Source organism: Mesocricetus auratus, unplaced genomic scaffold (genome assembly GCF_017639785.1).
Source record: "Mesocricetus auratus isolate SY011 unplaced genomic scaffold, BCM_Maur_2.0 Super-Scaffold_100011, whole genome shotgun sequence".
In the NCBI taxonomy this organism is placed as follows: domain Eukaryota; kingdom Metazoa; phylum Chordata; class Mammalia; order Rodentia; family Cricetidae; genus Mesocricetus; species Mesocricetus auratus.
Window position 1 is genome coordinate 80,536,138 of NW_024429195.1, and position 19,867 is coordinate 80,556,004.

The 19,867-nt window shown below is 48.5% G+C and overlaps 1 protein-coding gene across 1 annotated transcript in view; it reads left to right on the forward strand.

The window, feature by feature from the left end:
- The window catches only part of Stab2 (stabilin 2), a 160,839-nt gene that overhangs the window by 20,437 nt on the left and 120,535 nt on the right, over positions 1-19,867 (forward strand). Inside the window, exons 4-11 of the mRNA XM_040755138.1 lie at positions 2,900-2,985; positions 3,716-3,785; positions 10,189-10,284; positions 12,811-12,933; positions 13,276-13,472; positions 14,971-15,104; positions 17,856-17,989; positions 19,544-19,626. Of these exons, the coding sequence (XP_040611072.1) occupies positions 2,900-2,985; positions 3,716-3,785; positions 10,189-10,284; positions 12,811-12,933; positions 13,276-13,472; positions 14,971-15,104; positions 17,856-17,989; positions 19,544-19,626 (923 nt within the window). The remainder of the gene's footprint in view (positions 1-2,899; positions 2,986-3,715; positions 3,786-10,188; positions 10,285-12,810; positions 12,934-13,275; positions 13,473-14,970; positions 15,105-17,855; positions 17,990-19,543; positions 19,627-19,867) is intronic.

The window sequence follows — 19,867 nt, forward strand, 5'->3', positions numbered from 1 at the left end:
GCTATTTGGAATAAATTCTGAAAATGTCCAGTAGGGGGAGCTGTGGGCGCTGGGCCGCTTACAACCAGCCCTCAACAGGCTACTAGAGCAGTCTCCTTGGCTGCCAGAGGCCCAGCCCTCTCCCAGCGACAGACACAGGTCTACAGGACCCCCTTCCTCATTTTCTCCCCTCAGTGCTCTCAGTGTTGGTAACATGCCAATCATAAGGAAGGGACTTGTAGTGTTTACTGTCTCCTAGCTTTCCAGCCCTAAGAACACCCTGCTAAGGAACTGAGCTATGCTGAGGGGAGAAAGGGACAGGGACAGCAAAACTCAAGCTGGGATTCAAGTTCAGAAGATTCCAGTCACCAGATCTCTCTCTCTCTCTCTCTCTCTCTCTCTCTCTCTCTCTCTCTCTCTCTCTCTCTCTCTCTCTCTCTCTTCATTCCTTCTTTTCTTTTAATTTTTCTTCAAGTTGTAGAGGCAACATTAACAGTACCTAAGTGAGTTCTATTTGAGATGCTTCCATACCAAGATCTCATTTTCAAACGTGACTGTCAATATAGCTATGAATCAGATGGCTCCTCCCGTCGCCATGTACACATTTCTGTCACCTGAGTTGTGGTCCTGGCCCGTCTGGCTGCCTGGTGAGGGTCCGTCACAGTAACACACAGAGCAGCAGACCTCCAGAGCATCTTCAGGCCTTTGGGGCCTGGCTTTGCTACTGCCATGGAAAATGGAGATTAAAACCAGCACTCCGGAGACAGAGACAGAAACCGTGCACACCTTCAATCCCAGCACTCCGGAGACAGAGACAGTCTCTGGGAGTCCAAGGCCAGTGTAAGTGAGGGCGTCCCCACAACCACCAAGTCAGCACAGGATACACCCAGACACCAAATTCTCAGCAAGAAGGAGATTGATTTATTGCCTTGGGGGGGGGGCGAGTGGAATTGGAGGGGTGTATCAAGGCAGTGGCAGCAGCAAGCAGGAAAAACATGTCAGGGTGTTTCTGTGGGAGTGCAGGAGAAAAGGGGAGTCTGTCTAGGGTGAGTTGGTAATCCTGGTTGGATGTATTAGTCAAATAATGAATTTTGATTGTTAGACCTTGGTGTTTTGTCTCAAGAATGAGTCAGTGGTGAAATAATAGGATAGACCTTGGGCCTTGAAATACAATAGTTTTGAACCAGGTGGTGGTGGCGCATGCCTTTAATCCCAGCACTCGGGACACAGAGGCAGGTGGATCTGAATTCAAGGCCAGCCTGGTCTACAAAGTGAGTTCCAGGAAAGCCAGGGCTGTCACAGAGAAACCCTGTATGGAACCCCTCTCCCCCCAAAAAAGTAATGGCTTTTAGCAAGGGAGAGGAAACAGGCAAGAAATCAAAGTTTGGGCTTGCCTCTGCAACATTGCAAGATATCTTAGAGGCAGCTATATTAGGAAATGGAATACTACCCAACCAGTGGGGGAGGAGTAAAAAAAAAATGTCTTAAGCAACTGAAGTAACTGAAGTGTGTGTGTGTGTGTGTGTGTGTGTGTGTGTGTGTGTGTTAGTATTGTGTGGCAAAGTTGTTGAAGTGATAGGATAACTTGCAGAATCTGGTTTCACAATATTATTTCTAGATCAAATTTGAACCATCAGGGTTGATGGCAGGCTCCTCTAGCCAGAGCCATTAGGATGACTGTAGTAAAATAATTGTTACAGATTTACTCACACTGTATGTTTCTTCCATTTAAAATCAAGGACTGATTTCAGCTGTTCCTGATCACTATTAGAAATATCCATTTTTTTTTGCAACCAAATGTCACAGCTGCATGCTCTGATGTCTTATGTGCTTTGCTACAGTAACAAGCTGTCCATGGTGGTGCTGCACACTCCCTGTTTAATGGAATTTGCCATTGCTCTGTGAATAATTAATGAGTTAACACTTACAAGCACCCTGCATTCAAATGTAATGTTATTTTAAGTGAGGCTACCAAGGTTTAAACTCATTTTGATATTTTGTTCATTATTGTTGTGTGTCTTTCCTGTGATAAATAAGACATCATTTTTATTACAGAAGAAATTGAATTACAAAAAAGAAAGAAAGACAAAGCCTGTCTGCAACATTTGCCGTGTTTGGGCTTGTGTTTGCCACGCTCAGGCCTGCTAGAGCCCCCTCGGCCAGCCTGGTCTGAACAGCGAGTTCCAGGACAGCCAGAGCCACACAGTGAGACTCTGTCTTGGAAAACATCAACCCAAACTGCAAATATGTCAGCCACTTAGATTTTGAATAGGAGGAGCCAGAGGAAAATGCGTCTGCACACTGGACACCCGGCCTCCCCTCCGAGGCACCTGCAAATCGCCAGCCGTCTGTGAAAGGATCAAGTTACTGAGAGAGCCACTCATGTCTTGTGGCAAAAAGCTTTTCTCGGCGTTTAGAAGTCACCTTGTCTAAGAACTGCTTCTGTGGTCTGAATGTTTATGTCCTGCCAGCGTGTGGCCATCTGGTTTTGTTACTGTAACAAAACACCTAAGTCAGCCTGTTTTAAAAGAGAGAGGCTTGTTTAGGTGGCAGACCTGGAGTTGAGGCATGGTGCTGACAGGCCCTGCTGCTCCAAAACCCAAACCCATCCTCCTGCAGTCCCGCCGCCTCTGCAAGAGCTCTACCAAAATGCTACACCTCCAGTCCTCAGCATTTCAAGACAAGGTCTTGCTATGTGACCCATGATGGCCTTGAATTCATTGTGTAGTCCTGACTGGCCTCCAGCGTAGGATCAGACCGGCAGGATCTTCAATTGTTTCTGTTTGTCTTCTTGGTTTTTGTCCTGGGCAACTAACATACTAAGCTGCACATTGTGTGTGCTGACTGCATCTTGGCAGCAGAGCATTTATTTTCTCAGTCTCGAATGAATGAATAAACCTAGTCTGTTTGATTGTTCCAGAATGCCCAGCAGGAGCAGCGTCACCATGCAATGGCAGAGGCATTTGTGATGAAGGCATGGAGGGGACTGGAAGCTGCTCCTGCCAGGTCAGTTCAGAGAGCTCTTCCATCCCTGAAATTCTGCTTCCCGCTTCCCACCTGTTAATCTGCCTTAGTCACAGCCCCGTGCTCTCCAAGAGTAGCAGTGCTAATAATACACTGAGTTTGTGAAGTGCAGCAAAGTGGTCTCTCACCCTAGTGCTCACCTGTAAACCCTGAGGAAAGATCTGTGGAATGACCCTCTTTGAAGACATGAAATGAGGTCACACGTAAACCTATCTTATGAATCCATGTAAGGGTAGAGAGTTGTCACTTCTTGCTACTGTTAGTAACCCCCTTTGCTGCTACACTACCCTGGGCCAATCACCAGCATATGGCCGTCGAAGAACTTCCTTATCTAACAAAAGTGACTCTTGTGAATTTCAAACTGTGGAAGAGTTAAACACAAATCCTTCTAAAGGGGATTGAGTTCAACTCCCTCAGAACAGACCTGAAAGTGTTTTCATTGCATAAGAGGGTGACGGGGCTGTGGGCACTGTCTACTTATAAGACTGGGTTGATGGCTTTCTTCTCTAGACCTTCAGCAAAAGAAATTAAACAAAAATAGAGATCATACATGAAGACTTCAAGTGGCCTGAGGAAAGAAAGACCCAGGGGAAAGACATATTAGAGAAGCAAATGCTGGCAGACCATCAGTGGGTTGCCCAGAGGCTTTCTGGATAGCATAGGAGTTCGTCGGGATGACCTTGGGTCTGATGTCATTCACTGTATTTTGCAGGCAGGCTTTAGGGGAACAGCCTGTGAAAACTGTGCTGCTGACAACGTTTTTGGGCCCAATTGTTCATCAGGTAGGTCTGATTGTTGTTCCTTTAGTGCACTGTGAGGATTTAAAGTCCCGGGAATGGTTGCTTGAGTTTTTAACAGTGGTTTTAGATTTCTGGTTTGCAGAAATGTATGGATTTGTTTTGTTTTCAGGTACTAAGTGTCTTAGCTTTCCCTTGCTGTAACAGAGAACATGAAACTGGAGATTTAGTGGAGAGAGAAGGTTGGTGCAACTCACAGTTTGGGAGGCAGAATGTGTGTATGTATCGCATTTTCATTACACAGTCATGTGTTGATGGACAGCTAGGCTGTTTCCACTTCTCACCATCGCTAGGGAGTAGTTCCTGATAACTATTATCTGCCATTATTACTGTTGTTGCTACTACCTAATTCCTCCTAATCATAAGTGTCCCTTCACTCCTGGCTCCGCAAAGATTATTTGATAGGGAGGGATACTAGCAAAAGCAAACCAAAACCAAGTCTTAATATTCTGTGTGTTTTAAACATTTGTATTGCTTTAAAGGATAGCAACTAAGATATAAACAACTTACTAGAAACGACATGTCTATATCTCCTTCCCTACCATGATCAGCTAGAGTTTAAATTACATAAACTAAATAAATACTGATGTGGGGAAGCAGGAAGAAAGCAGCTAGCATCCCAGGAAGACTGAGTGGTTGTTTGGGGATGAAAAGTTAGAGTAAAGGTGAGCCACATAACCTCCACAACACTGGGCATTGATCGCCGATAAACACAAACATGATGGAAGTTCCAAACATTTCCAAGTGAAGGAGAATATGCCTCGTGTCTGTGCCAGCGAGGAAGCAAAGGCAGAAAGGGTAAAGATGGTTTGGACTCTAATTGTTTGTACCAAATGAAGATTTATTCACGTTATTTATTTTATTACATTTTAAATTTTAACTGTGTGTGTGTGCGCGCACACGCACGAGCGCGTGTGTCTGTGTGTGTGCACGCGTGTGTGTCTGTGTGTGTGTGTCTGTCTGTGTGTGCATGCCACAGTACATGTGTGGAGGTCAGAGGACAAAATGCTGACTCCAGCTCTTTCCTATTACCACAGAGTTCTGGGCGTTGAATTCAGGTCACCAGGCTTCCCCGCTGAGCCATCTTGCTGGCCCCAAACCCTAAAGTGTTAAGAGAATTAAGCCTAGAAAAGACCCAGGGAAGCTCTCCAAGATCTAGATTTCAGTAGACCTTCTCATGGTATTTTCCTCATGAGCACTGCCCAACCTAGTATCCACAGGCCACACGTGGCCCCTGGGCTCCTGAAATGGGGTTAAAACAACTGAGGGACTGAATTTTAAACTTTAGGACACACTCTGAATTTAAATAGAAATTCCCAAATGTGACCCGTGAGTCTCATATTAGACAGAACATGTTCCAGTAAGAGAGCAGCCAGTGAATTCAGCCTGACCTGAGTCTTGAACCAACCTCAACTGCTGTGTGACCTGCGGCAGCCTTCCTCACGCAACGGGACTGCCATTTCCCGGTTGGGGGTGACAGCACAGCCAGGCTCTTGCTGTGTCCGCGGAAGCACATGTTAAGAGGGGGACGGGATGAGTAAATAAATCATGACTGATCATTCCCCGCTATCTAGGCCCAAGAATCTTGCAGACTCTTTCAGCCAGGCGCCCCGGGGCTGGTGTTGTCTCGCCCACTGGAGTGTTGGTCCCAGGAGTTGGCACTCCTGCCTGGAAGTGGGACAGCTCTACTAGGAGTCATCTATTTTTAATGCTGACTTTTCCCTGCTGCCAGGACGCTCCTTTGCCAGGCTGTTCATTGGTGGGAGATGATTCAGAGCTACGTCAGCCAGTACTTTCCTCTCTGCTGCAGCACCAGAGCTACTCAATGCCTTGTTTGCGTCAGAAGCCTAATGCAAAACCCACTTTCTCTATGTAACCCTAAATCACCCTTACTGTGTGCCTGGGAGCACAGATAGAACTCTCCGGTCTCCTCTAACCCTCTTACAGCTAACGTCATTCACAGGGTAAAGGAGACAGAGGTGACAGAAGGCCGTGCGACTGTCACAGGGGCAGAGGATTTAACCCAGGTGTCTGACTCAAGACCCTGGCCCCTGTCACCACACTGCTGTGGCCTTGGGCAGCATGCACCATGCATTAGACTCCAAACAGGCTGTGAGCTGTGCCCAGGGGGCTGGGAATGTGACTAATAATGGCATGCTGTGCATGGCCTGTGGAGGCCACAGGAGAGGAAGGCTCTCTGGACATGTCACAGGGAGCCACACCCCATCCCCGTGACTGAAATCGCCAAGTTTTTGGCTACTTTAAATGTCACACCACCCAAGTTTCACATGTCTCTAGAGAAGGGTTTCTCACACTGTGGGTCACAACCATTTTGGTGTCAAATGACCAGGGGTCACAGGGGTCGCCTAAGACTGTGGAAAGACTTATAGAACACAGATATATAAGTTACGATTCATAACAGCAGCAAAATTATAGTTATGAAGTAGCAATGAAAGTAATTTTATGGTTGAGGTCACCACGGCGTGTGTTAAAGAGGTGCAGCATTAGGAAGGTTGAGAACCACTGCTTTAGATGTTTTCAGGAACCAGTTCACAATGCATCAAGGGCTTTAGGAGACCGGCGGGGACTCCTTTGGCTCCTCACTTCTCCTTCCCAAGGACACTTTCTTGGCAGTGGCTGACAGCCTGCAATGCAGTGTCATAGGCTTCAGATGCTGCCTGCGCCTGCCTGTTAGCCAGTCAGAGACAGAGCGGAACAAGGAACACAGGGAGAAGATGATGCCGGAGCTCCTAGGGCTCACAGGGAAAGCAGTCTTAAAACAAGAACAATGCTTGCAGTTAGCATCTGTGACCATTCAGTCTCCCCACCCAATGTCACCGCCATCTTCCACTAGCTATGTGGAAATTCAGAACACTAGTCATCACCTTGTCCCGAAGGTCTGTGATCTCCTTAGAGCAAGATGCTACTAGTCATCTGTGTTTGCACACCTCGAGCCCAATGCCACGTCAGCTGATAGGCAGAAACTGTGTGGTTTAATTGAATTGACTGAAATCTTTCCTATTAAGTTCTGTGTAAGAATCCTTTCTGTTGGAATCAACTTGAGTTTTCTCCAGAGTTGGCGTCTTCCAAAACCTACAGCCATCAAAGAGTTTACTAAAACAGAAACAAAGATGGCCAGGACATAAAAATGACAGTGACAAATCCAAATGTTTCAGCTCTTTGAGAGAGCACCTGCTAGTTAGTTCCTGTTTTTTCCAGGTAAAGTGAGAGTAGCAATGTCACCTGCTCTGTGTCACACTAAACCCAAAAGGGCGTGCCAAAATGCCTGAGAGGATAAGGTAACGGTGAAGGTGAAGGTGAAGGAGGGACATGCCTCACAGGTAAAATCTTAGGGCCGATGTAACAAAGTAGCTCAAACTGGGCAAGTTGTTCCAAGTCGAGGTGCTGTCAGAGTTTACTCCTTTCAACATTCTTCTCCATTCCTGCTGGAGCCCAAAAGAGCAAACCTTCTGCTTTGGGACTCCTAGGATGCCACCACAGAAGTGGACTGTTATTGAATGATAAGGAAGAGCTCACCTGCTGCATCAAATGGATGTAAAAGAAGCCAGCACAGGCTGCCATGGGCACAGGGCTCACAGGGTGCATGGGTGCAGGAGACATGGGGTGCATGGGTGCAGGACACACGGGGTGCATGGGTACAGGACACACGGGGTGCATGGGTGCAGGACACACGGGGTGCATGGGTACAGGACACACGGGGTGCATGGGTACAGGACACACGGGGTGCATGGGTGCAGGACACACAGGGTGCATGGGTACAGGACACACGGGGTGCATGGGTACAGGACACACGGGGTGCATGGGTGCAGGACACACAGGGTGCATGGGTGCAGGACACACAGGGTGCATGGGTACAGGACACACGGGGTGCATGGGTGCAGGACACACAGGGTGCATGGGTACAGGACACACAGGGTGCATGGGTGCAGGACACACAGGGTGCATGGGTACAGGACACACAGGGTGCATGGGTACAGGACACACAGGGTGCATGGGTGCAGGACACACAGGGTGCATGGGTACAGGACACACGGGGTGCATGGGTGCAGGACACACAGGGTGCATGGGTACAGGACACACGGGGTGCATGGGTGCAGGAGACATGGGGTGCATGGGTGCAGGACACATGGGGTGCATGGGTGCAGGACACACAGGGTGCATGGGTACAGGACACACAGGGTGCATGGGTACAGGACACACAGGGTGCATGGGTACAGGACACACAGGGTGCATGGGTACAGGACACACGGGGTGCATGGGTGCAGGAGACATGGGGTGCATGGGTGCAGGACACACGGGGTGCATGGGTACAGGACACACGGGGTGCATGGGTGCAGGACACATGGGGTGCATGGGTGCAGGACACACAGGGTGCATGGGTGCAGGACACACGGGGTGCATGGGTGCAGGACACACAGGGTGCATGGGTGCAGGACACATGGGGTGCATGGGTGCAGGACTCACAGGGTGCATGGGTGCAGGAGACATGGGGTGCCTGGGTGCAGGAGATATGGGGTGCCTGGGTGCAGGACTCACAGGGTGCATGGGTGCAGGATGCTCCTGCTACCTCCCTCTGGTGTGGTCTTCACAGAACCTGCCCCCACCCCACCTCTTCCTAACCAACTCCCATTGGTGTTTTGCGTGGTAGCATGTGTCACTCTGTGCTGTGATTGGCGGTTACCCTGTGAGGGTGGAGACTTGGGTAGCACAGGACTCTGAGCATGGCAGTTCACTGGCTAATCATGGAGAAGGAAGGAACAAAGCGGATCCGTCCTGTACACTTAGAAACCGAATGTGAAATGCAATGTCGAATGGGCTGGCAGCAAACTTAGACAGTGCAGTACAGTGCCGCTGTAACAGTCAGACAAAGCTTGGAAAGGGCCTGGATGAGGACAGGACCAGTAAGACAATGTCAAGGAGGGAGACACAGACAAAGAATACGAGGAGTTTGGGGCAATTTTAAGTGTTCAGAAAACTTTAAACTTAGTCACCCACGAGTTTCCAATATTTTGTTGTTGCTAAGTAAGTACCTCTTTATAACTGGGACTCATTTGAGCTTCTATGAATGTACTCACATGTGTCAAAAACATGAGCAGCAGGCAGAACAATGCCCCCACACCCAAAGAGCCATGTCTTGATCCTGGAGGCTAGAGCTTATTAAGTTACATGACAGAGGGCAATTAAGGTTGTGGTGGTTTCAGGGCTGCTAACCAGTTGGTTTGGTATAAAGAGGTTGCGCAGATTGCCCAGGTGGGTGCAATGTGGTCATAAGGGGAGGGGTGGTGAGGAAGGAGGTAACCATGGAGACAGCAGTGGCAGAAGAACAGAAGGACTTCATAGTTCACCTGAAAGATACTGGAAACACAGTATCTTTCTAAAATCTGTGAAAGGTAATAGAAGAGATCACAGGAGAAACACAGCCTTTCTGCAACGTTGATTTAATCTGATGCGATGTTCTATACTTCCGATCTCCAGAACTGTCAAATGGGCTTGGACTGTCTCGGGCTCCTCTTCCAGATGGCTTGTCACAGTGGTAGCAGAAACACCACACAGTGTGCTTTGCCTGGGTTTCAGTATATCAGGGGCTAGCTTGTGTAACAGAAGAGCCACCAGCCGGGTCCTGAAGAGTTGACAGTTCACGTGTCGTCCGTGACCTGTCTGTCACTGGGCTGAGAAGCCATCTGTTTTAATCAGAAAACAGGACATAGTCACTCTGGGCCCTAGTGGGTTAGTTTTCTTTTCTGATCCTTGCACTGCCCTCATCACTTAAGAAGTAAGATTTGCTTACAGAGATGTCAGCCAATGGAGTCAGGGGAAGCTCTTCCCTTCATACAAAGACACTAAGTCAGTCCTGTTGTCGGGCTATGCAAAGGTGAAGCCAACGGCTCAGTAGGGAAGACAGCCCCAGTGCCTGTGATACGCCAGACACGTTCTAGATCTGTTTCCTTACTTAACTCTGTTAGTGCAGGCACCATTGTCCACCTTACACACTGAAAATCCCAGCTCAGATAAAAGAAAGGTGAAGCCAAGATGCAAACTAGGCTCTCTGGGAGTTTCCTCCACCTCATTGTACAGGGGGTCTCAGAAGGGCTGTCTGAGACCATTACCCTTCCAGGGTGTGCAGGGGGTCTCAGAAGGGCTGTCTGAGACCATTACCCTTCCAGGGTGTGCAGGGGGTCTCAGAAGGGCTGTCTGAGACCGTTACCCTTCCAGGGTGTGCAGGGGGTCTCAGAAGGGCTGTCTGAGACCATTACCCTTCCAGGGTGTGCAGGGGGTCTCAGAAGGGCTGTCTGAGACCGTTACCCTTCCAGGGTCTTTAGGAGCAATCTCCGTGAGATCCGACTCCACCCCCATTTTCTGCCTGCAGTGTGCAGCTGTGTCCATGGCGTGTGCAACAGCGGTCTCCATGGTGACGGAACCTGTGAGTGCTTCTCGGCCTACAGGGGCCCCAGGTGTGACACGCGTAAGTGACTGTGGCTCCTCGCTGCCACACCAGACCAAAAAAACGCAGGGAGATGCTTGTCTTGGCTGTTTGTCACTGGGGCTCCACTGGATGGGGTGGGGTGGGGTGGTGGGTTGTCAAGTGTTCTCTAAGAGGCTAAAACTTAAGCAAACACGGAAAAAGGAAAACGAGATAAAGAGAAGAGGAGAGGGAGGGGAGGGTGGGTAAAGCAGTGGGTGGTGTGGCCAGAGCTGAGCAGGGGGGAGGCTGAGCAGGAGGGCGGGGTAGAGCGAAGTATCCAGGCTGGGGGGCCAAGAGGGGCGCTCATAGTCCATGAAGGAAGCAAAGTATGCTCTCAGTTACAGAAACACATGAACATCTACAGACAACAGAACCATCTATGTGACTTACTCACAGCCACAGAAGTAGCAAATAGAAGTGGGGTTCACAGCACTGGTGTCCCTGAGAAATTACTTAAACAGCCCGTGACACGGGGTCTAGTTAGAAGATGAAGAACAGGAGGATGGGGACACGTACAGGAGAGTAGCTGGACACTGTAGAGAGCTCTAGGGGACCTGGAGTTCTAAGGAAGGACATACCTGGAAGGAGGTGGCCATCCCCATGCCTTGTTAGGCATTGTTAAGGTGGCAGAGAAGCTGGCTGTTTTTCCCAGGCCGGCATTGGACCACAGTCTCCCGGCAGCCATGGGGCAGTCCTCTAGGGACTGGTGAGTGAGGCTGGTGAGCCAGGATGCAGGGCACAGGTTAACCTAGAGCGTTCAGTGTCTCTGTGGGCAGGGCTGTGGGAAAGTGGGCGCTGGGCCCAAGGATGTGCCATTGTGGAGAGACAGAGCACTCTAGGTTTACAGCCTGGGCAGACATCCCACTGAGGCCTGTGTAGCAGCAGCAACAGCAAATGCAACACAGGCACCACACTGAGCACTTTGCCCTGCATCCCAAGGCTGCATCCTGCCTGCGTCACTGCCCTGACAGCGCCCTCTACTGGCAAAACGTAGTTCTCTCTAATAGGAGAAGACTTTGGCCCACACCTTTCCACACCCCTAACCCAGTCCTGGCTCAGCCATGTGGCAGTTCACATAGGATGAATTGAAAGCTGAGACGTTTTCAAAATAATCACCTCGGTCATATATTTAGCCTGTGGCAGTAGGCTCAGTCCTCTGTGACCTCAACCCCCACCCAGTGGACCTATGAGCAGATGCCTTCTCAAAAGGACAGGGATCCTGTCCAGAAAGTTTCCCAAGGAAGAACACTGCTAAATTCACTTCCAAGTGAAAAAAATAATTTTTGTCAAATCAAAAGATAACAGAGACTGGGACAAAAAATGTAATTCTCATAACAGGTATACTTGTATTAATGTGAAGACCATGGCTGAGTATTAAAACTAGATCTAGGAGCAGCTAATGTTCAGGACCATACATGAGAGGCAGCAATAACCACAGGGCGAGAAACCCACAAGTAACCGCGCTAACACGCATAAAGCCAGACTGAAGGCTCTGGAGGGTGGCATTGTTCAGGGTTGATGTCTTGCCCATTCCAGTCCTCAGTTTGCAAATGATTATGACTATCTACGGGCACAGGGGGATGACAGTGAGGGTGTGCATTCCTACCAGCTAAGGGAGAGCTGCTGTGGCCGCTCTTCAAGGAATTTGCCCTGGAAGGGGGGAGGGCTGAGAATGGGTAGATAAGGACACATGAACCAGTAAATCCAGGGCATAGCATCTGTAAGAAAACACAAGCTGGAAACAACCTGAACGCTGAGTAAATCCAGGGTATAGCATCTGTAAGAAAACACAAGCTGGAAACAACCTGAACACTGAGTAAATCCAGGGCATAGCATCTGTAAGAAAACACAAGCTGGAAACTACTGGAATGCTGAGCTTGTCTGAACAATTTTGTACATCCTAAGCTAGCTAGGTTAATGCCAACTTCCATATGAAATAAACACAAAAAACCCTCAGTGGTTTCACATTATGGTTCTCAAGTCATATGCCAGGGCACCACATCGCAGTCATGAGCTACTTTGGGATTATTTAAGTTTTGGGGGGCTGGAAGCATGCACCTGGAGCATGCCATAAGACCTGCTAGCCTGGGTTAGTTCACCATTCCACAGGAGATCACACAATGTTTTTCCCATGACATAGTATCTTTGCCCAGCTGCCTTGTTAGTGGTTGTTGTGGTTACATGTAAGTTCCAGAGCTGGGAAGGTGACTCCATGACTTAGAGAACTTGCTGGGTAAACATGAAGACCTAAGGTCAAATGTCTAGAACATGAGTTCAAACATCCAGAACTGGGTGTGGCCTGCACACTTAGAACTCCAGCACTGTGGGACCCAAAGACAGGATAGTTGGGGCTTACTGGCTACAAGCCTAGCTCCGGGTTTAGTGAGAGACCCTATTTGAAAGGAATATAACTACCTAGCAAGTCTGAAGGCAGCCTGTGTTACACGTAGTCCTATCTTGAAACAAACAAACGAACAAATCACATTTCCCCACTAATGGTAGGACTTCTGTCCCCTTCAAGTACAGCCATCCCTGAGTGTGCGGCCTTGCTCTGCCCAGAAAACTCCAGGTGCTCACTCTCCAGCAGAGAAACCAAACTCAAATGCAAATGCCTTCCCGGTTATGAGGGTGACGGCCAACACTGCACGCGTGAGTAGGACCCCATTCTGCTTGTTTCTGTGTAGTTCACAAAGCTCTGGCTGAAAGCTTGGGGGTCTTCACAGCATGGTGGAGTCGCCTTCTGTAATCAAGCACATGCAGAGATCACGTCAGCCCACAGTATTCAGTTCCGGCTCCTGATGCTCCTGTGTGGATCTGTCTGTAGAACAGGGTGGTCGACGGGATGAAAGGCTATATTTCCTCCTGAGCACCACCCAATGCCTTTGTGCCTGTGACACATTTGAGTCACAGCTCCCTGGCAGCACATTTCTCTCTCCTCCATCTCTGAGAGGGCTAGCCTCTCATTGTCTCACTGTTTCATTTTCTCTCAAGCCATCAACCCCTGTTTAAAAAACATCTGCCACCCTCACGCAAGTTGTTCCTACCTGGGACCAAATCGACACAGTTGCTCATGCCAAAAAGGCTACCATGGGGATGGTCAAGTCTGTCTTCCAGTAGATCCCTGCCAAACAAACTTTGGAAACTGCCCTACAAAGTCTACGGTGTGCAAATACGATGGACCTGGACAGGTGAGCCAAAAACCCATGGAACTGGTGTGTCCAGAAATAGGGAAAGGAGCCCGAGTAACCCAGACCACTGGGCACCTGCGTCTTCCGGCCGTTGTGTTTTGGGTCCCCGTGCTCAATTTGGTGTTCCTCTCTAGGCAGTCCTCACTAGGCTCAGGGCCTGATCACAGGGCTGCAGGGCTTCCCTAAGCTACCATCCTCTAAACTCCACATTCTCAGCACCCCCAGTAAAAACTTAAGTGCCCCGTGTTCTCTCCAAACTCCATCCCATGTGGGGACTAACAAAATACAGACAGAATTCAAAATTAGACTAGATTAGTTTAACCAAAGTCATATGAATGCAGTTGATATCCACCTTCAATTCTCTGACCTTGGTGATGTCTTTAGATTAAGGGAGGCCCTAGGAACCCAAAAGGATGGGAACTGAGCAAAAGCCAGCAGCCCTGACAGGTTGTAGGGACTGAGGATAGCCTTGGCGAGACACTATCCTCCTGAATTATGTTATGACCTTGAGTGATTTAACAGCTGCTCTGGCCGGCAGAACTTTATTGAGGAGACAAGAGCCCTGTCTCCCGTAAGGCTTGCCCATCAAGTACTTAGTGGATGCTGGCTGATTGTGGCCGCGACCACACGTCATGTCTGTGTGTCCATGTGGAAGACAGCTACACAGAATGAAGGAAAAGCTCAGTGGGTAACCAAGCACAGGGTACCCAAGGGAACGTTCTCAAATTCTACAGAGAATCTGCTCTGTCTCCCCTCTGAGGAGTAACTGTCTCACACAGCATCCGCCATACGAATTTCTCAGCATAGAAACTCAAGGACTAAAAGGTCTCTTTCTCAATATTCAGGCCTCTGTGGGAAAATCCACGCCATGCTGGGAGTGTCAGAAATCGTCCCTGAGGCAGAGGTGGACGGCTTAGGAGCCCCTGTTCTCACATAGAAGCAGGATTGTGGCTTAGGAGCCCCTGTTCTCACATAGAAGCAGGGCTGTGGCTTAGGAGCCCCTGTTCTCACATAGAAGCAGGGTTGTGGCTCACGTCTCGGTGTTGGGCATATTTTGAATTGCATCATTCTTATTGGATAAGGTCCATCGCGGCATCTTGGTCCTACTATGTCAGTTCTCGTCTGACAGTGGGAACTGTCTCTAGAGATTGTCCAGGTCCCCTCCTCCACTGTGAGCCAGTGTTCTAGGAGAATGGTGCCTCCCATCTGAATGGCAACCTCTATTGACCCATAAGCTGTCTAAAGGGAATCGTGTGGGGTTAAGTTTCAGGAAACAACAAAACTAAAAATACAAACTTTACAAACAAGGGGTGTGAGGTTTCCAACCGAAAAGATACAAAACCATGATTTCAATTTCTGGAAACTTTGACAAGTGTTGTGTGTAAGCCCACACTTCAGTCCTGTTCACTGTCAGCGTTTGGGGATAATACGCATATGGATTAAAGAACAGCGGCTGATGAGACCACCTGTTTTGGTTTTCTCTCTCCATCTCTTAAAGTCTCACTGTGAGTGTAAAGAACATTACAGCAATTTTGTACCTGGAGTGGGGTGCAGTATGACCAACATCTGTGAATCAAGCAACCCATGTCATAAGAATGCAAACTGCAGCACTATCGCACCAGGCCAAACCCAGTAAGTCTTCTCCAGCTCACTAGATCTGTCCCACATGAGGAAAGTGGGAACCCATCGATGTGTAAGTTCCTTGAAGGAGAGGAAGCATCTCTCAGTCAGCCCTCTATCTACTCTACCCCAGGTGGAAAGGGAGCATAGAAAGTATTCGTTAGGTATGTTTAATCAATGAGTCAGTCAGTTTCCTTCCTGATGATGGTGAGAATGCTCTGAGCCTTGACTTGGCCTGATATTTGGGCTTAAGGGAACAGAGCCCAAAAGGAAACCACTGTGCCTGAGGAAACAAATGGCTGTTGGGATTGCAGTAGAGCTCTAATGTACATTCCTCTTTCAACATTCCTGGGACAGTGCTTGTTGATGATATAGAATAAGACTGGAAAAGGTGAGTAAGGTTATCTTTTGAGCACCAAGTTTTAGAATTTTACTATGAGGGAAAACATTTGTGTGAAAATTCCCAAGGCAGGGGCAAATTTCACTGTGGGAGAGGAATGGTGAGGAGAGTTTAAAGACCTGAGGTTAGCTGAACATGGTGGCGCACGCCTGTAATCCTAGCACTTGGCAGTCAGAGGCAGGTGGATCTCTGTGAGTTTGAAGCAGCCTTGTCTATATGGCAAGTTTCAGGGCAGTCAGGGTGACTTAATTAAATCTCAGGACTGTGATGAGGTGTAAGGCTCTGTCCTTGGGCAGAGCCTTACACAGAAATAACATACGCCAACTAACCACAGCCAGATGTTCAGATACACCTGCCCCCAACACACACGTGAACACATAAGCATTCTTAAAGCCTTAAGACCACGGAAGAGATTAATATTTGTACTCAGTAGAAAACCTATTTGCCAAAGAGGCCAGTAGGTTCACCTCTTTGCACCACGGGAAAACTGAGAATATCCAAGTCAGCCAGAGGCTTAAAGTAAAAATTAAAAGCAGCTACGTCTCCTACATTCCTCAGTGCTGAGGCCATTGAAACCGGATCTTCTCTTCCCATGAAACAAACCACTGGCCTCATAAGGACTTGCAGAAAGGAACATCCTTAGGAGCTGGCAAGAGTTCCATGCCGTGTCCTGGCAATTGTCTTCAGATGCATCCTGTGAGGCTGGTGCTGAGACTAGATCTCTGCAACGAGGATTGTATCACTTCCAAGAGTTACCACCTTTAATTAGCTCCCACTCCTTAGTTAGTGTGGTGTGGGACTTACCGGTCAGATAAAGGGTCAGTACTGCCAGTAGGGGAAGCAGTCAGAGGAAGAATTTAACAGCCTTTTAAAAGAAAATACTATATATATATATATATATATATATATATATATATATATATATAAAATACTATATAAATACATATGTGGTATTGAATGACAGGATCAAAGAATTTGGAAAGCTGGGGCAGGAGGATTGAGAATTTGAGGCTAGCCTGAACTACATAGTAAGATCCTATTTAAAACATGTGTCAGCTTAGTGCTTCTGAGGCTTGTGGCAGGCCCAAGACAGATCTGTTTCCAGGAGCACAGCTGGGTTCATAAGCGTGCAGTTATTCTCCGGGATACAGCCCCAAACACCTCTGTGCTTGGTGGGAATCTACCAGCACCTGTGTGGCTCCCTTAGCTCGGCTCTCTGGAAGGTTCTTCCCCTTCCTCCTGCCTGGTTCCTCCTTTGTCTCCCGGATCCTAGGCAATCGAGCTCACCTTCCTACGCACTTCCTCGGTTTCAGCGGCAGACTCTTGTGAAAACGGTGGCAGGCACTGCCAGCACTTCCGGATTCAGACACATTTTCAGGAATTTCTCAGACGTGTTAACGCCACGTCTGTGTACAATGATGAACCACTGAGATTGCTAAATGTTGTCAGTCAATGCTGTCCCGCCAGCCCCTTTGAGAGCCAGCTATTGGATGTTTGCCAGCATGTCACAACTGGCATCTTTATCTCTCTTTCAAATACATACATACGTACATAGATATATATGACTCAATTCCTACTTAGGGGGAGACTATTGATCAGGAATGTCCTAAAGACCAGGCCCTGTTCTGGAGCAACCACAGTGAACAAAGACACTCAAAGCCTTCGCTTCCACTAGAAAAGGAAGTAGCTACTTATCACATACCAGACTGACAAGGGGCTACATGGTGGGGAATTCACAGCACTGGGAGCTTGAGACAACCGCATCTGCAGTCAGGAAGCAGACAGTGATGAACACTGTGCCCAGCCCCTTCCCCTATCTGTTCGGTCCAGGATCCCAGTTCAGTGAGTGGTGCCACCCACAGTTAGAGTGGGTTGGTTTACCCCCCTCCGTTAACCTCATCTAGATAATCTCACCAAGGCATGTCCATAGATCTGCCTCCAAGGTTGTTCTATAGCTGATCAAGTTGGCAGTCCAATTTAACCATCAAGGGTAGCTTATTCTACACTGAGGTTCTTGGGTCTACGTTTGCAGCAAACATTACAAGTGATTTGTATGTGGATGATATCTGGACTGCACTTTGGAAATTACTTCTACAAAGACATACAAAGCTATCTAGTGTTTATAGTGTGTGTGTGTGTGTGTGTGTGTGTGTGTGTGTGTGTGTGTGTGTGTGGTGTGTGTAAACCTGTCTGGAAAGGCAACTCTAAACCAGGTTCAGCACTTGATGGTTCACTAAGTCTGTGCCTCTCCCGGCCTCTCCAATCCCATCTCCATCATGTTGGTCTCCTCAGCTTTGGGCTATATACTCTCAGCTCTTGACAGCTCCAAAGCTCTGAGAACATGACTTGCCCCCTCCCCACAGATGCACTTGCCAGAAAGGTTACACGGGCGACGGCGTGACCTGCTATGGAAACATCATGGAGAGACTCAGAGAGTTAAACACTGAACCCAGAGGAGCGTGGCAAGGAAGGCTGACCTCTTTCATCTCCATCCTGGGTACGCAGATTCCCTCCTCCAGCACAGTCCTCCTGCAGGCCAGGGCATCTGCAAGACACAAGCAGGCAGAAAGGGACAAAGCTGGGACACTGGGGCTCACCCTTGTAGGGACAGGCCATGCAGGTTGGGGGATGGGGGGACAGGTGGTGACTGTTTCCAAGGAGACAGCTGTTTGCCAGGCAGACTAGCACTGCAAAGATTAGTAGGCAGAGAACTGAGGCCAGGTCATGGCATCACCACAGATAGCAGACTAGCAATAAGAGCAAGAGGGACAGCCACTGTTATAAAAGTTGTCCCCCTTTTCCTTGGCTTGCTGTGCTTTTCAAGGATGAGTAAATGTTGGCAGAGAACTTGGAGAATAGAGAGTCACCTAAGCCCCCTTGGTGGTATCCATGTTCAGTGGGGAAGCAGTCATTTGAATTTTGGACAAATCTTGCTTGTGCTCACCCTTAGCTGGAAGCTACTAACTAACCTGTAGTAGTAACAGATCCTCTTGGAGTCCTAGGCAGCACGATAGCACAAAACATGCTTGTGCATCTACAGATGCCTCCTACAAACTATCACCCCACACCCTCTGAAGGACAAAACATTACAGCTGATCAGAGCACTGGGTAAGGCCTCAGTCAACCATGAATTTGGCCAATCAGCAAAAATATAAAACACAGACCTGGCCCAACAGAAACCTTGAAATATCCGTGTTTGTGTTAGAATTGGTCAAGTGTGCTAAGATGATTTCCTGAAAAGATCGCAGTAAAGAAGTCAGTGTCCTTGAAGACCAATGCTTTGTTCTCTGAAGAGTTTTTACTCTCACTCCTGTGTGACACTCCACTCGTTGCAAGGCTTCCTAGGGAGAGTCAAGTCCCACAGACATGACTTAGGCTTGAGAACAACCTGGCAACAACTCTAACCTTCAGCTAAGAACTCCAAGGGCACTAAATGAGAGCAGAAGGAGGTGCACAGTGTCCTTTGAAGACTGGACCCCGCACACAAGCATTTTCCTAGACAGAGCCCCGTTGACCTTTCATCTTCCCCAAGCATCTTGCTCCTGTGTGAGAGCACAGAGCCTGGTGCGATGTCTCAGCATCCCCTGGGTGGGTGATGAAAACCTGCTGGCTATGTAACTTGCAAGGCTCAGAGCTGAATGCAAATGTAATGTCCTTTGTTCAAATATTCTGCTTCTCCAGAGAGTGCCCATGCAGCAGTAAGTCTGTTGTGGGCTCCTCTGAGCTGGCCTTGGATGGACCCAAGGGATGCATCCTTACTTGTGAAGATGAGCGGCTCAGCCAGCCAGATCAGGGACCATGGGGCTATCAGAAGACCTTGTCATACATCTGAAAAGTCACAGCTAAGTCTCCTGGGAAACTCTTAGAGAGTTCTGGGAATGTGAAAGGTCAGCCCATCACAGTACCATGTGCTCATAGAGAGCCTCGGTTCACCAGGACACCACAGAGCAATAGGAGCAGAGAAGGCCCAACACAAGGCCCTCTGAATGTTTCTCTTCCCATGTACATCTGACCCACAAGACATCTTCTCTCGTGTGTTTGGACTCTTAAGACAGAACTTATGGCTGGCCACTGAGCAACCTGGGACCGTTCACTGTGCTGCTGCCCTCAGACAAGGGACTGAAAGGATTCGATGTGAGTATCTAAAATAACCCCATCTGAGGGGTCAATGTAAAACACCTTAGCAGGCAGTATCTTATTTAAAAGGAGAAACCTCGGCCACCCTCAAGGAAGGTGGGTGCTGCTGGCTGTTTTTACTCTTTGGGAGCCTGCCCCCAGCTCCCAAATAAATCACACGTGGAGTCTTACTCTTATTTATAAGTGGCTGGCCTTAGCTTGGTTTGTTACTAGCCAGCTTTTCTTAAATCATCCCGCT